Source organism: Trypanosoma cruzi, genomic scaffold (assembly GCF_000209065.1).
Source record: "Trypanosoma cruzi strain CL Brener 1047053516463 genomic scaffold, whole genome shotgun sequence".
NCBI lineage: Eukaryota > Euglenozoa > Kinetoplastea > Trypanosomatida > Trypanosomatidae > Trypanosoma > Trypanosoma cruzi.
The window spans coordinates 1-14,317 of record NW_001849198.1 but is presented as its reverse complement, the minus strand read 5'-3'; the positions used below and the strand labels follow the sequence as shown (position 1 = coordinate 14,317).

At 52.1% G+C, this 14,317-nt stretch overlaps 8 protein-coding genes across 8 annotated transcripts, besides 14 other annotated features; all 8 read left to right on the top strand.

Moving 5' to 3' along the window:
• Positions 1 to 2,539, top strand: Tc00.1047053507817.80 (5'-3' exonuclease XNRA, putative; the record flags this gene model as incomplete). The annotated part of the gene is made up of 1 exon (XM_802808.1): positions 1 to 2,539. A coding segment is annotated over one exon (2,539 nt), but the record flags the coding sequence as incomplete, so codon positions are not given.
• Positions 1 to 14,317: a sequence feature (heterozygous, Esmeraldo-like haplotype).
• Positions 1,877 to 1,902: a microsatellite.
• Positions 2,877 to 2,940: a microsatellite.
• Positions 3,096 to 3,117: a sequence feature (AT_rich).
• Positions 3,311 to 3,332: a sequence feature (AT_rich).
• Positions 3,389 to 3,427: a microsatellite.
• Positions 3,702 to 3,734: a sequence feature (GA-rich).
• Positions 3,844 to 3,875: a microsatellite.
• Tc00.1047053507817.70 (hypothetical protein, conserved) lies at positions 4,123 to 4,980 on the top strand (the record flags this gene model as incomplete). Its single annotated transcript, XM_802807.1, has 1 exon — positions 4,123 to 4,980. The coding sequence occupies one exon, from the start codon at positions 4,123 to 4,125 to the stop codon at positions 4,978 to 4,980; it is 858 nt and encodes a 285-aa protein (XP_807900.1).
• Positions 5,238 to 5,272: a microsatellite.
• Positions 5,389 to 5,408: a microsatellite.
• Positions 5,469 to 7,994, top strand: Tc00.1047053507817.60 (hypothetical protein, conserved; the record flags this gene model as incomplete). Its single annotated transcript, XM_802806.1, has 1 exon — positions 5,469 to 7,994. One exon carries the CDS (start codon positions 5,469 to 5,471, stop codon positions 7,992 to 7,994), a length of 2,526 nt encoding a protein of 841 aa, XP_807899.1.
• Positions 7,002 to 7,045: a sequence feature (CT-rich).
• Positions 8,369 to 8,439: a sequence feature (A-rich).
• On the top strand, positions 8,516 to 9,172 carry Tc00.1047053507817.50 (hypothetical protein, conserved; the record flags this gene model as incomplete). The annotated part of the gene is made up of 1 exon (XM_802805.1): positions 8,516 to 9,172. The coding sequence occupies one exon, from the start codon at positions 8,516 to 8,518 to the stop codon at positions 9,170 to 9,172; it is 657 nt and encodes a 218-aa protein (XP_807898.1).
• Positions 9,454 to 10,227, top strand: Tc00.1047053507817.40 (hypothetical protein, conserved; the record flags this gene model as incomplete). Its single annotated transcript, XM_802804.1, has 1 exon — positions 9,454 to 10,227. The coding sequence occupies one exon, from the start codon at positions 9,454 to 9,456 to the stop codon at positions 10,225 to 10,227; it is 774 nt and encodes a 257-aa protein (XP_807897.1).
• Positions 10,588 to 12,078, top strand: Tc00.1047053507817.30 (hypothetical protein, conserved; the record flags this gene model as incomplete). The annotated part of the gene is made up of 1 exon (XM_802803.1): positions 10,588 to 12,078. One exon carries the CDS (start codon positions 10,588 to 10,590, stop codon positions 12,076 to 12,078), a length of 1,491 nt encoding a protein of 496 aa, XP_807896.1.
• Tc00.1047053507817.18 (histone H3, putative) lies at positions 12,416 to 12,985 on the top strand (the record flags this gene model as incomplete). The annotated part of the gene is made up of 1 exon (XM_802809.1): positions 12,416 to 12,985. The coding sequence occupies one exon, from the start codon at positions 12,416 to 12,418 to the stop codon at positions 12,983 to 12,985; it is 570 nt and encodes a 189-aa protein (XP_807902.1).
• Positions 13,140 to 13,173: a microsatellite.
• On the top strand, positions 13,428 to 13,997 carry Tc00.1047053507817.9 (histone H3, putative; the record flags this gene model as incomplete). The annotated part of the gene is made up of 1 exon (XM_802810.1): positions 13,428 to 13,997. The coding sequence occupies one exon, from the start codon at positions 13,428 to 13,430 to the stop codon at positions 13,995 to 13,997; it is 570 nt and encodes a 189-aa protein (XP_807903.1).
• Positions 14,148 to 14,184: a sequence feature (A-rich).

Here is a 14,317-nt window from a genome sequence, read left to right as displayed (position 1 = left end):
TGGGCCGTTACGGAATGTTCGGGTGCGCCGGCAGGTATTTGAGTTTCCACCAATTAAGACTTTTGTGCCGCGGCTGTGCCCTGGGGTTGCAATTGGTGAAAAACAGTTGGAGGGGTTTGCGACCTTGCGTTCCAACTGGGACTGCATTGATCTTCGTCGCGAGACTGGGGTTGTGACAATTTTTGGTATGCCAACACGAAAGGAAAGCATCATTCTTGCACTGAGGAATTCAATCAACTACATGTCTGCCACGGAAGCTGTGTCACTCGTTGGGCAAGAGGTGCTTGTTGGCTTTCCGCACTATCGTCGTGCCCGTGTCACGTCTATCAGTGACAAGCGCATAAGTGTCCGTGCTGTCATGACGCAGGATGGCGCTTTTTGTGGCACGGAGACCAAAGAACTGAACCGTGACGAGTCTCTCAATTTCACGAAGGAGTGTGATACACATATCCAGTACATGAAGGAAAAACTTGGCATTGCTGTGGACGGGATTCAACTGCTCGTGTACGTCAACCTTTTTAGCACCATGCGTCTTACTCGCAAGGGTCGTATTGTTCGAAGTTTTTCAAAAGATGAAGTTTGCTACGCCATGCAACTCGTGGCGCGCCTGCAGGATGTGGAAATGATAGAAGATCTTCGTTATGTGGAGCGTGACCGCGTTGAAGGGGAAATGAGCCTCGGTAACAAAGTTGTTTTTATTGGTCCCGAACCAAAGAACAAGAAATCCCAAATGCAAGTGTACGGCAGTGCTGGTTTAGTATTTGAATCCGCCTCATCCAACAGTGACATTTACGCCGTGGCAGTGCGGTTATATCAAGAGCCCCTTGTGATTCCATCATCGCTGTTATCATTTGCCGCCCCACGCAACTGGATGGCGCTGCATGAGGTGGCAACGGAGCTTTCTGTGGGTTCTCTCGCCCTACGTTTATTGGTTGGCTCACTGCGCACCACACCGCAGTACGGCTCACGTGAATTGGGATTGGGTCTCATTTACGCACGTAACCATCTTGCCCGTATTGGCTACGCGAAACTTGTTCCGCGTCAGACGAACGCATGGACACCGTACAATGAAGATGTCTTTGCAAGACTTGCGCAAAACGCGGAGCCTGCCGCCCACTACTTGGATAGTGCCGGCAGGGGCGACTTTCTTGGCTGCTCAAGCCGTACGCCACAATACACAACGTGGTTCTCGCGTGAAGCAGTTGCGCTAATTCGTCGATATGTGGAGGAATTCCAACCACTTGTTAAGCGACTGGAAAGTGGGACCGCCGCTCCACAGGCCCTGGAGCCGCCACAGTTTATGACCGGAAAATGGCAGGAGATGGAGGTGGATGATGTGCTTACAGAGATGGAGGCCTTCATTGATGCCTCTGGCATCCGTGACGTGGCACTTATCGCGGCCAGCGACGATGCCTTTACTCGCGACCACCTGCGGGAGTTGGAGGATGAGCTTGACCGACAACAGCCGCGCCCCACAAAGGAGCTTATACTAAATCCTGTGGTGAAACGCCACTTGTACTTCCCGCTCACGCATAGCAGCGGTGGCCACATTACCCAGCTGCCGCTGCCGCAGGATCAGATATTTCGTCTCGGGGCACGCGTCGTCAACTGTCGAGCCGTCGGTTCTGTTCCGTTTGGTGCGGTAGGCACAATAGTTAGGCTGCTTGCCACAAGCCACGATGCAGAGGTGGTTTACGATGAACCATTCACAGGCGGAAGTCACTTTGATGGCCGGCTGCGGCAGCCGCGCGGTGGTCTGTCAAAGTTGTCCTCGCTGCTTGTGCTCAACAGGCCTGGGGATGATGATGGCGGCGGGGCCGCGACTGAGTCGGAACGCACCACCGTGTCCATCCTTAGGGCCCTTATGCAGAAGTCTCAACAACAACAACAACAACAGCAGCAGAAAAGGGGTTCAGTGCCGATGGCCGAGAGCGTTTCGGTCATTCCAAAGCCGCGCAGCGCAACGGAAGACGCGTCAGTGTCGAAGACGGTGACTGGAATGGTGCCAGCATCTGCCGCAGTCACAATATCCGGTGGTGCTGGCGGGATAAGACTATCGGATCTTGTCGGGAAACTCAAGGCTTCGCCAGAGCATAGCGACGCCGCATCCATCACGCCACCGACGGTCCCGGAGGAGCAAAAAGATGCCCGTCCATCCCCTGTTTCACTGAAGCCCCAAGTTGCCATCACGACCAACACGTCTTCTGTTGCCGCGGGCAGCAACGACAAAAAGGGCAATAATGGCAACTTGGGTGTTAATAACACCCCGCCACAGGTGGAGACCCGCACTTTGATTCCTGTTCAGAGTGGCATTGAAAATAATGCCGTTGTTGAGAACCGTCTTCAAATGCATCTGCGCAGTGGCGGCAGTCCCGAAGAGAATAACAGTGGCAAGAGGCTAAAGATGACGTTTACTGTCCCGCGGGAAATTGCAAGCGGCGAGTTCACCATTCGTCGCGGCGAGGCAGTGCCGTTTTTTAGGCGTTTGCTGAAGTTGCGCCTTTCTGAGGAGCTTGGCAAGACAACAACGCATAGGTAACATGAAGTGAACAAGGCAATACACCATAATAATAAAAAAGGAAAAAAAAAGTAAACGGGAGAGGGACGACAGTAGATGAGGTGTGTGTGTGTGTGTGTAGGGTGGGGGGAAAGGGTCTGCCCCGCTGCTCTCCCAATCCCCTTTTCCTCATTTCTTCGTCCACAAGAAATAAAATAAATCCTTTTTGTTTCTTTGTGTGTATTTTTGTTTAAGGAAAAGGGAGTGAAAAGCAAAAAAAAAAAAAAAAATGCCACCGCTTATAGACCAGGGCCAATTTTGTATAGGTGAAACGGTGAATTGGATGCATGCATGCTTAGATAATTATACAAACACGAGCATATATATATATATATAATATTTGTATGCGTGTATATTTGTTTTATTAAATTATATACATGTATTTGCCTGCATTTGTTTTACTCTTTTTGTGCAATGCTTCTGTACTAATTTGTACGCAGAAATACACATGGAGGCAATTGTATCTTTGTAGTTCTGGGGGGGGGGGGACAGAAAAAAGAAAGGATGGAGAACTGTGGGGGGGGAAAGGAAATCGATCATATATATATATATATAATTTTGATCTTGAATATGCGATGAAAACCCAGGAGCGATGGGGGGGGGAAAGAAGAAGAGAAGAGAAGAGGGGGTGGGGTTGTGAACAATCCAATTAATTTCTCTCTCTCTCTCTTTCTGCTTGCCTGTCTGCCTCTGGAGGAGGAGGAAAGGGGAAGGGGCAAGACAAAGGGGAAAAACGTTGAAAAAAAAACAAACAAATAAATTTTTTTTTTTTTTTCCTGGGAAGCGGGGTGGGGGTTGTGGGTGGGGGGGTTGAACATTTTTTTTTTTTTCATTATTTTTATATTTATTATTATTATTATTATTATTATTTATTCGATTGAAAATAAAAACAGAATCTTAAAGAAAAGGAAAACGAGGCAAAAAAAAAAAAAAAATGAGTATATGTATGCAGCTGCAGTTCCAACACACACACAAAAGCGCACAGAAAGACAGGCAGAGAAAAAGGGAGGGGGAGAGAGACGGTGAGTGTTGCGTGTGCGGTTCGCTACGGAGAAGAGAGATGCGGTGGACTCAGATGAGCTCCCACGACCGCAATGGCACCCGTGCATTGCTTTTATTTATTGAGGGAGCGTTTTCTGTCTGCTCGTCTTTTTTTTTTTCTTCTTCTTCGTCTTCTGACGCCACGCGACTTGCATCGCACCACCTTACCGTTGCCTTTTCTTTTTTTTTTACCCGTGAGGTCTGTGCTCGTCTGTTTCTCTCTCTCCCTCTCTTACTGAGTCTCCGTGTGTGTTTGTGTGTGTGTGTGTGTTTGTGTACATGCTTTTTTGATTTGTCTGCTGGCTTTCGGTGAGGCGGGCCATGCCTGCGTAATGCACATCTCCTGAAATGCATGCAGTAGGCGTATGTGTGTCTGTGTGGCACAATTATTTCTTTTCCACCGCTCTGCATAACTGCTGCGCACACCCACTCGCACAACGAGGAGGGGTGGGAAAGGAATTAGTTAGAGAAACTTTGAGGGAAGAGAAAGAAGAAGAGACTGGGAAAAAATTGATTTTAGCAAAATGACCGACGCATTGTTCGGACTCTCCAGTGAGTCACGCACAATCCTTGATCGATACCTGCAGTGGACTCGTCTGGCATGTGACGGACTGAAGCGCGGCGTCCATTTAGATGCTTTCAACCACCAGGTGGGAAACATAATTCAGGAGACGTACACAAGGGATGAACTCAAGGACATAATTAGCGCCCATACCGAGGTGTTGCTTCACTCGCTGGATGCCCGCATGGAGGGGTTTGGGGCTGCCTCAGCAGAGCTGCTGTGCGCGGTCCTCCGGGACGCTGATCGTCAACGAGTGACGATTGGAGTGGATGCCAACGCAGTGCTCAGTGCTGCTACTGCCACGGCTTCCGCGGCTATGGTGGGGACGACGGCTACCGGTCTGCTGCTGGATCATGAAAGGAAAGTCCTGGGTGGACCGCGTGGTCGTCTTGCGCCATTGACGGTTGCCGACGCTGATGTTGAGGCCAGTCGGCAGCTCACTGAGGCAAAGGAAGAGATACGCCGCCTTCAGGAGAAGGTGCACCACCTCTCAGACGCATACGCTCAGGTGATGAACACGCGGGATGCCCTCAACTCACATGAGGCAGAAGTGACAGCATCTCAGATGGCGGTGCACCAAAAAGAGCAGGACGAGGGTTCTTGCCAAACAGTTGAGGAACTACGCGTCGCGTTGGCAGCGGCGAAACAGGAATTGAACGCGCGACTAAATCAGTCCACGCAATATCGGGAGGTGAAGAAGATCTTGGCGCAGAAGAACGAACAGATTAGGAAGCTGCGGGCTCACCTCGCGCAGTTCGATCCTGCGTTCCTGCAGAATGATGATGGCGGTGGCGACACAATAGTTGAGCAGGATGATTAAGTTGCGAATTAACATAGTGACGCATACTTTTAGGCGGTGGGGGTGGTGGCTACAGCAAAGAAGGGTGTTTTGTTTTAAGCTGGAGTTAGAATTAAGGCAGCGAAAGCAAAAAGTGGACGAATAAACGAGAAGATTGTAGGAATTGTATGCATTTTTTCCTGTGTATTTATTCATTTTGTTGTGTTGTGTGTATCCCCGTGTTACGTATTCTCTGAGTGCACATATGTGCACACATATACACATACGCGTATGCATAAAGAGAGAGAAAGAAAGAGAGAGAGAGAGAGAGGGATGCCTCATGTATATTTTTTGTTGTATGTGTGTGTATGTTTGTTTTTGACTTTATGGGGTGTTGATGAGGGTAATGTTTTTGGTATTTATTTTCTTTTTTGGCCTTCTTGCCCTCCCTTTTTTTTTTTTTTTTTTTTATGGGGGAGTTCTTTTCTGTGATTTTTCCCTTTTAGTACGAGCCGTGGTCGGCGTGTTGGATGGGGGTTCGTAGTGCTGGTGGGGGTGGCACGGTGGTGTTGGCTGGCAATGTCGGTATCACAGCTATTCTCGCTGGCCTTGCCATTGTGCTTTCCGCTGTCACTTACATCGCAAACAGGCGACGCACAAACGAACCCCATTTGCCAGGCCACGTCTCTTTGCGTGGGAAGCGTGCGGTTGAAGAGCGCCACGGATTACATGGGAATAGTAATAACAAAACTGGGGGCGTAACTGGGACTGGGGGTGGTGGGAGTGCAAGCAGACAGACGGGAGGTGTGGGAGGCGGTGGTGGAGGGGCAACGACAGGACCCAAGTCATACTGCGCGCTGCGGGCTGAGCGACATGTGGGCCAATACAACGCCAACCTACTCGAGTGGAGAGATGACGTTATAGGGGTGCGCATGCTCTTTTCTCCAATTCTCTTTGCGGTGGAGACGGAGGAGCGGCAGGCACCGCTGCTGCTCGTTGCTCTGCGTTACTTGCGTCAGCCAGAGCATCGTGTAGCCGTCATCATTGAGTCATGTGTCACAGCGGCAACGGCAGAGGAGTACCGCGACGGTAGCCTTGCCCGGATACGTGACTGTGTCAAGCTTTTGTCATGTGGCATCACTCGTATTGGCGTCACTTCACACCCCTCCGCGGAGTACTGTTATATGGACGCGGGCAACAATCTCCGCTATGCCCTATCCGTGTTTCTTACGCATGGAAATTTGGCCGTCACTGCGCAGTACGTCGCTGACACACGCGTCAAGGGAGTTTTGCCGACAGCATTCAATGAGCTTGTGCGATCTATTCAGCTTCAGTCACCACGGCCGACGCCATCATATTTATTGTGTGCAGAGCCACGTCTTGGTCTTGGCTTTCGTCTGCCACTAGACTTTGCCATGGATGACCAGTTGCGCGAGGCTCTTGTGGTGTCTGATGATTCTTTGGTGAAGAGTGTGGGTTTTGAAGGCAGCCATGGCAATTCTAACTTTTTCAACGCAGGCCATCACGGCGTTTCCAAATTGTTACCTGCGGAGTTGATTTCAAGTACAACGAGCCTGCGACATTCTCTGGGAAGTGTTGAGGAGAAGACGAGTGCTGGAATTGAATGCGGCACGCCGTTTGCAGCAGTTGCGGGGTGTGGGTCACGGCGGATGGTCGTAGTGGCGTGTTACGAGCCACCTGCACGTGGTCGTGTTTTGTGGCAGTTGCTCTTTGAACGCCTTCTTCGCACCACATTGGCGCGCTTCTCGGCAGTTCAAGGAGGAGGAGTAAGAGATGATGGCGAGGAACAAGGGAGGGGAACAGCGCCCATTAGTGTCGTGTGGTGCGCAGGGGGGCAGGAGTTGTCTCGGAAGAACGACAAGTTTAACACCTTTATTGTACGCCCGCAGCAACTTGTTGTGCCCATCAACGGCGACGGTGCTGTGGACGACGGTGCCAGTGACACGCTGCTGCTTGACGGTTCCTTTTGTGTGCAAGAAATTACGCTTGACTCAAGAGGTGCCTCGTTTCCGGTGCTGCGTGAATTACTTCAGCTGCAGTGTGAGGAGGAGGGGGAGGAAGAAGATAAAAAGGAAGTGGGAGGAGGGCCGCGACGAGATGAAAAGAAGAAGAAGATGGTGGAACCCACCGTCTTCTCAGCTTATCTGGGCGTCTTTTGTTTGCGTATCCGAGACGAATGTGTGTCGATAAGCTTCCTCTCATCGGCGACGCGGCACACTTTGGGGGAATTTATCACCTTCTGCCACCGCACACTGGACACCGTTTCGGTGGGCAACCACTTCGGCCAGAGCACATCAATTATTTACTGCAATACACGACACGAGGTGATGCCGTTTAGCATTCTGCTTGAGCCCGCAAGTGCGGGGGGGACCACCTCGGTGCTGGTGGAGGAGCCCATCATTGGTGATCCACTGGCGCTCATTCACGTCAGCGGCCTTGAGCGCGTAAAGGTGCTTCTGCGTGTGTTTCCGTTTCCTGCCGCACCCCTGACATCATCGCATTCGCAGGGAAGGATGGCGAAACGCTTGGAAAAGATTGTTCAGAATTACTTGTCGCAGTTGCCGGATTCTGTGTGTGTGCATCACTTGGGGACGACGATGCTTGGGTCACGCGCCGCGCTGGAGATCCACTACGAACAGATGGTTGACGACGACGACAGTGACGCGGGTTTGCTTGCGCTGGACGAAGAAGTCGGGCATATCAACCCCTTCGCTAGTTACTGGGGCACATCATCGTACTCCGCAGTGGGCATCAGCGCAGCAGGGAGTGCGGCGAAGTCAACGTTTTCTTCTTTTGCCCCTGCCGGGGCACCCACGTTGACTTCTTCGTGCTCAGTTGACCCGCTGCTGCTGCGCTCATCCTCCCGTGACTCCCGTGAAGAGATCGCGTCGATGCGTGTGGCGGTGGTGTTGTGCTTTGAGGGTTTCGGCTTTTTGTTTATTGCGTCCTCCATGGATTACTCGCTTAACGCCGTGCGGCAGGTGGTGCGCCAACTGGCCGCCAACGTGTCGGTCGGAACAGGTGTCCCCACTTAGACATGTGCAAGCCTATTTACTTCAAATCATTACCAATACCACCGTCTCTCTCCCTCTTTTTTTTTTTTTTTTCCTTTCTCGTGTTGGAGGCTTCTTGGGCCTTTTACACAGCTTGTTTTAGATTTTAAGCATGTTGTCATGTCCCTTTTAGCGCCCTTTTTTTGTGTTTGTACACAAAGAATTCGGAAGCAATATATATATACGAAAAAAAAGGGCCAACGAGGAAGATGTTTTACTGCCGCTGGAAGGATGAAAGTAACGGCAGCCGTGATGAAGCAATGAAAGGAGGTGGGGTGGGAAACACGGCAGGTGAACATTTTCTTGCTTGTTTTGTTGTTTGCAGTACTCACTCCCGCATTTCCCCTCCCCCTTACTTTTTCCTTTTTTTTTTTTCCTTTTTTATTCCTCTTTTTCATTATCTCTACGTATATTTATTTATTTTTTTATAGTCACCCTTTTTAAATTTGCCTCCGCAGGCTGAGTGGCAATCAGGCGAGCACAACAACACATCAGGTGACGTCATGGGACTTCTCTGCAACGCGAGTATCTTCGCCCTCATGGTGCTGCCCCTGTTTCTGCTCAGCAAAGGGCACCACGTCGAATTCAGGCGTCTCATTGCACTTGCGGCGATTATCGCGTCGTGTATGATCTCCGAGTCGACATTGTTGGGTTCCCTTGCCGGGGTGCCGCCGCTGCAGCACATTGTCACGGTTGTGGTGGTACCCGTTCTTGACACGCTCTTGATGGATTTTGTGTTGAACGATCCCAAGGCGCGGAAGGTGTTGCGCATCCACGACGCCGGCGATGATGCCGCGGCGGTGTTAACTGCACTCTGGACAGCGGTGGATCTCTTGTTATACCGCTGGTTCCGCTGGTATCACTTCATCAGTGGGCTTGGCTTTGATGCGGAGAACCTTGTGTCGGCGGTGGAGGCATTTGTTGATCTCAACGCGCGGCTTCTCTCGTCACGACGCATAAACGGCTGGAGTCATAACAGCGTTAAAAGTAACTCGAAACGTGGGGCGTGGATAGATGTTGCAATTGTGCGTGTCATAATGACAGCGGTTGGCGTGGCGAGTGGATCCACGCTGATTGGCAACGTTTTATTCACCGCGGCTTTGGTGCTGATGCAGCTGCTCCTTCCTCCACTTCCAGAAAACGGCAGCAGGGAGGAATAAAACATACGTAGAAATGAAAATACTTAACCGTGTGTCATTTCCACACACATTGGTTTTCTGAGAAGAATAAACGGCTAGAAAATGGAATATATATAATATTACGACATTTAATTTTCCCGGGTTTCCACTGCTCAACGCAACAGCCATTTCCGTAAACTCACGCACTCTCTCGGTTCATTTTTTTTTTTTTGTTTCTCCTCTCTCTCTCTGTGTGTGTGTGTGTTTCTGTTATTCTTCGTCGCGAATACAAAAAGACTTAGTGCTGCGTGCTTAGAGCTCAAATGGAGGCACTTGTAGCAAAGGCGGTAGAACGCCTTGGGAAGAAGAAGCTGTGGCTTGTTGTGCACACCCTGCGTCGCATGAATGCGGCGGACTGCACTGTTGCCGGTGCACGTGAGGCGCTTCGCGGCATCCGCCTGTACGTTGAAGACGATAAATTTGCGGAAGTCGCTGCGCAGTTTGTCGGAAAAGATGGTGCCACGTTCAACGTCGCCGCATTTGTGCGGGCGTTTTTGGCGACGTTGCCGCCACGTCGCCAGTACGCCGTCAGTCTTGTGGTGCGCAAACTTGACCCGGAGTCGAGCGGCTTTGTCAGCTTTGACACGCTGCGGGAGATGTACGATGTGATGCGGCACCCGCTGGTGCTGAAGCGGGCGGACCCGAGTGAACTCGTCGATGAATTCATCGCGGACTTTGAGGAGGCGCGCGAGGAGGACGGCATCACGACGGATGAACTCGCCGCGTATTACGTCGGCATCTCTCACACCACACTGCATGACGAGGACTTTGAGCTCCGCTGCATCCGGAGCTTTTCGCTTGACCGCCCACGAGCACGGCTCGATGCGGAGTCGCCTACGTCACATGCAGGGAAGCTGCGGAGCAGAACACTGTCCACCTACAATGCGGCAAAGCACCCGCTCTACGAGACGACGTCGATGGGGTATGGCAAAGATTGTGAAAAGGTAAAGTACGACGGCAAATTCTCACTCAAACACTGCTTCACAAAGCACGCACCGATGCAACGAGGAGGCGGTGCCACATCCATGAACATGTAATTAAAGGGTGAAGTTGATATATATATATATATGTCTCTGTGTTTCCAGGAACCGAGCTTTCAGCAACACGCAGACCCCCTTTCTTTGTGTTGCAACGTTTGTCCCGTGGCAACTTGATTTTCTGCCATTTTCCTAACAGCATCGTTTTTAAAAAGAAAACCATCTGCTTCTTTTCTTTATTTTCACCCTGCCTGTTTATTCTTTTCTACTTATTAAGTTATTTCCCCCCCACTTTTTTTTTTTTTTTTTGGGTTGTTGTTTTTGTCGTGCTTTTTCTTGACGCATAGATACACAGTGGCCTCTCACGCATTCTCATTTTAGTCCCCCCTAACCCTCTCCTAGTGTGTTGTGGCATTTGCCATGGCGGAGTGCTTTTGCGCCGAATTGATTCTTAAAAAAGGACCCGAAACGCTGCAGCGACGCATATCTCTACGGATACCGAAGGACGGCACGCCCGTCACGGTGGGACGTGCGCCGGAGAACGATATTGTTCTCGATGCAAATCTGGTTTTTGCGTCGCAAAGACACTGTCAGTTGTTTGTGCGTCCCGTGATGGTTACTACGAGTGATGAGGATGCGGTGAAGGAAGAGAGGAAGGAGGGAAAAGAAGCGATAAAATCACGGCGTCAGAAGAGGCTACGGGCCGGTCGTGATGCGCTGCAGTTAGAATTATGTCTTGTTGACATGGGCAGCAGCAATGGAACATTTGTCAACGGTGTCCGCGTGGAGGTGAATGCCGTCACGCCGCTGCGTCGCTGCGATATGCTCGTTCTTGGCGGGATGCGTGACATCGCGGTGGGTGCATCTTTGCCAGTAGACGTGGTGACTTTTGCACCGGAGATTGTCACCTGGTGTGTTGCCCTCAATGAGGGTGAAGTCAACTTGGACTACGTGGCAACCCCGCCGGTGGTACTTTGCGCGGACTTCGTCGAGGCGGAGGAAAAGCGGATGGCCCTGGAGCTTTTGCAGCGCATGACATCACCGCCCCCAGCGAGCCACGGATTCACGACAGCAGTGACACCGCCACCGACAGTTCTTAAGCGATGGAACGAGGCGCAGTCAGGGCAGGAGAAGGAGGAGGAACACAACAAAACACCGCAAACGCCTGCCGCTCGTGAGGTTGTTCTGAGGGACCATGCGGACAACAATAACAGTGAAAACAACGAAGCGGCGAATGCCCAGGATGAAACAGGTGCATCCACGCGGCGCTCCGGCACTGTTGCCGCAGAAATACTTGTGCACGGAGACACTATGGGGAATGCCACTCACCTCTTTGTAATACTCCGTGCGGTACGGGTTGGGATGCACAACTTTTTTCTGTCGCGCGCCAAGAACGCGGCGAGAAAGGGTGGACGCTTGCGTATTGGAGACACGCGAAAAAAAGGCAATCAACTGTCGCACCTCTACACACTCACACTCACAGAGACCCATTGGAAGTGGGTGATGAACAACGCCGACGGCAGCTATACTGGCAAAGGAGGCAAGGTCACGAACGTCAAGCAGCAGTCGATCATTGAATATCAGCTGCCGTGGTCATATGTAGAGCGAATAATGTACTGTGAGCCCCAATATGGATTGACGGTACAGCTGCTGCTGCCGGACGTCAAAAATCTGCTGCCGCCGCTCGCGAAGCTCTCAGTGGATTCCGCAGAAAGACCGATACATGTTACATGGATGGTGGACCCAGCAAAGGATAGAAATAAAGACAACATAGAGACTGTGGGGTCTGCCCCTGTCACATTTCAGCAATTTTTGGGGGAACTTAGACGCATCTGTGCAAGAAATAAAGCCCCGGAGCCGCAGCCATTGGAGGAGTCAGAGTTCCTAGACCGTTATGCCCCAGACCTATAGAGAGAGATAGAGCAAATCCCATACGCATACATCATGCCATGAAGAATACCAGCTTTTTTTTTATTATTGTTGTTTATTATTCTCAGCTTCTCGCGCGCTAAAAGCCACGCGGCGTGCGTGGGCCGGCCCGGTGCTTCTGATGTTGTCACCGGTTGCTGACGCCCCCGCCGTGTAGTGCCTGGGAGTTGCACACAGCGCCATAGATTGGCCCTCTTTTTTTTCTTTACACACCGCTGTTTTTACTTGTTGTTTGTGTGTGTCTCCGTGGGCCGTGCTGAGACGTGCTCTAATTGACGCGTTCACATACGGTGCACATGCGCACTGCGGATGCACGGCGATGCGCGCGTGTCCGTGTCGCGACCTGCTCTCGCCGCCCCCATTCTGTTGTTTCTGTGTTCTTTGTGTTGTGTGTCTTGCGGCACAAACAAGGAAGCCTGCGTTGAAACATCAACAAGCGAAAAAAAGAAAACAACAAGAACAACAAGCAACAAGAATAAAAGGAGATATGTCGAGGTCGAAAGAGACGGCGCGGAGCAAGCGTACCATCACTTCCAAGAAGAGCAAGAAGGCCCCCAAGGCCCCTGGTGCGGCCACCGGCGTGAAGCACGCACAGCGCCGCTGGCGCCCGGGCACCGTGGCGCTCCGCGAGATCCGCCAGTTCCAGCGCTCCACGGACCTTCTTCTGCAGAAGGCGCCCTTCCAGCGCCTGGTGCGTGAGGTGTCGGGTGCGCAGAAGGAGGGCCTGCGCTTCCAGAGCAGCGCGATTCTTGCGGCGCAGGAGGCGACGGAGTCTTACGTTGTGTCGCTTCTCGCCGATACCAACCGCGCGTGCATCCACAGCGGCCGCGTGACGATCCAGCCAAAGGACATCCACCTCGCCCTCTGCCTCCGTGGCGAGCGCGCGTAGCCATGTGGGCTGTCCCTCCGGGACGGAAGCGCCGTCGAGTGCGTGTGAAAGCGTTAGAGTGTGCGGGTGTGTCTTCTCACGCCCGCCTTTTGGTTTTCTCCGCCACTCACTTTTCCCCCTCTTCATTGGTTTTTTCTGTTTTACACCGCCTCTCTTTTCTTTTTTTTTTTTTTTTTGTTTATTATTTTCAGCTTCTCGCGCGCTAAAAGCCACGCGGCGTGCGTGGGCCGGCCCGGTGCTTCTGATGTTGTCACCGGTTGCTGACGCCCCCGCCGTGTAGTGCCTGGGAGTTGCACACAGCGCCATAGATTGGCCCTTTTTTTTTTCTTTACACACCGCTGTTTTTACTTGTTGTTTGTGTGTGTCTCCGTGGGCCGTGCTGAGACGTGCTCTAATTGACGCGTTCACATACGGTGCACATGCGCACTGCGGATGCACGGCGATGCGCGCGTGTCCGTGTCGCGACCTGCTCTCGCCGCCCCCATTCTGTTGTTTCTGTGTTCTTTGTGTTGTGTGTCTTGCGGCACAAACAAGGAAGCCTGCGTTGAAACATCAACAAGCGAAAAAAAGAAAACAACAAGAACAACAAGCAACAAGAATAAAAGGAGATATGTCGAGGTCGAAAGAGACGGCGCGGAGCAAGCGTACCATCACTTCCAAGAAGAGCAAGAAGGCCCCCAAGGCCCCTGGTGCGGCCACCGGCGTGAAGCACGCACAGCGCCGCTGGCGCCCGGGCACCGTGGCGCTCCGCGAGATCCGCCAGTTCCAGCGCTCCACGGACCTTCTTCTGCAGAAGGCGCCCTTCCAGCGCCTGGTGCGTGAGGTGTCGGGTGCGCAGAAGGAGGGCCTGCGCTTCCAGAGCAGCGCGATTCTTGCGGCGCAGGAGGCGACGGAGTCTTACGTTGTGTCGCTTCTCGCCGATACCAACCGCGCGTGCATCCACAGCGGCCGCGTGACGATCCAGCCAAAGGACATCCACCTCGCCCTCTGCCTCCGTGGCGAGCGCGCGTAGCCATGTGGGCTGTCCCTCCGGGACGGAAGCGCCGTCGAGTGCGTGTGAAAGCGTTAGAGTGTGCGGGTGTGTCTTCTCACGCCCGCCTTTTGGTTTTCTCCGCCACTCACTTTTCCCCCTCTTCATTGGTTTTTTCTGTTTTACACCGCCTCTCTTTTCTTTTTTTTTTTTTTTTGTTTATTATTTTCAGCTTCTCGCGCGCTAAAAGCCACGCGGCGTGCGTGGGCCGGCCCGGTGCTTCTGATGTTGTCACCGGTTGCTGACGCCCCCGCCGTGTAGTGCCTGGGAGTTGCACACAGCGCCTAGATTGGCCCTTTTTT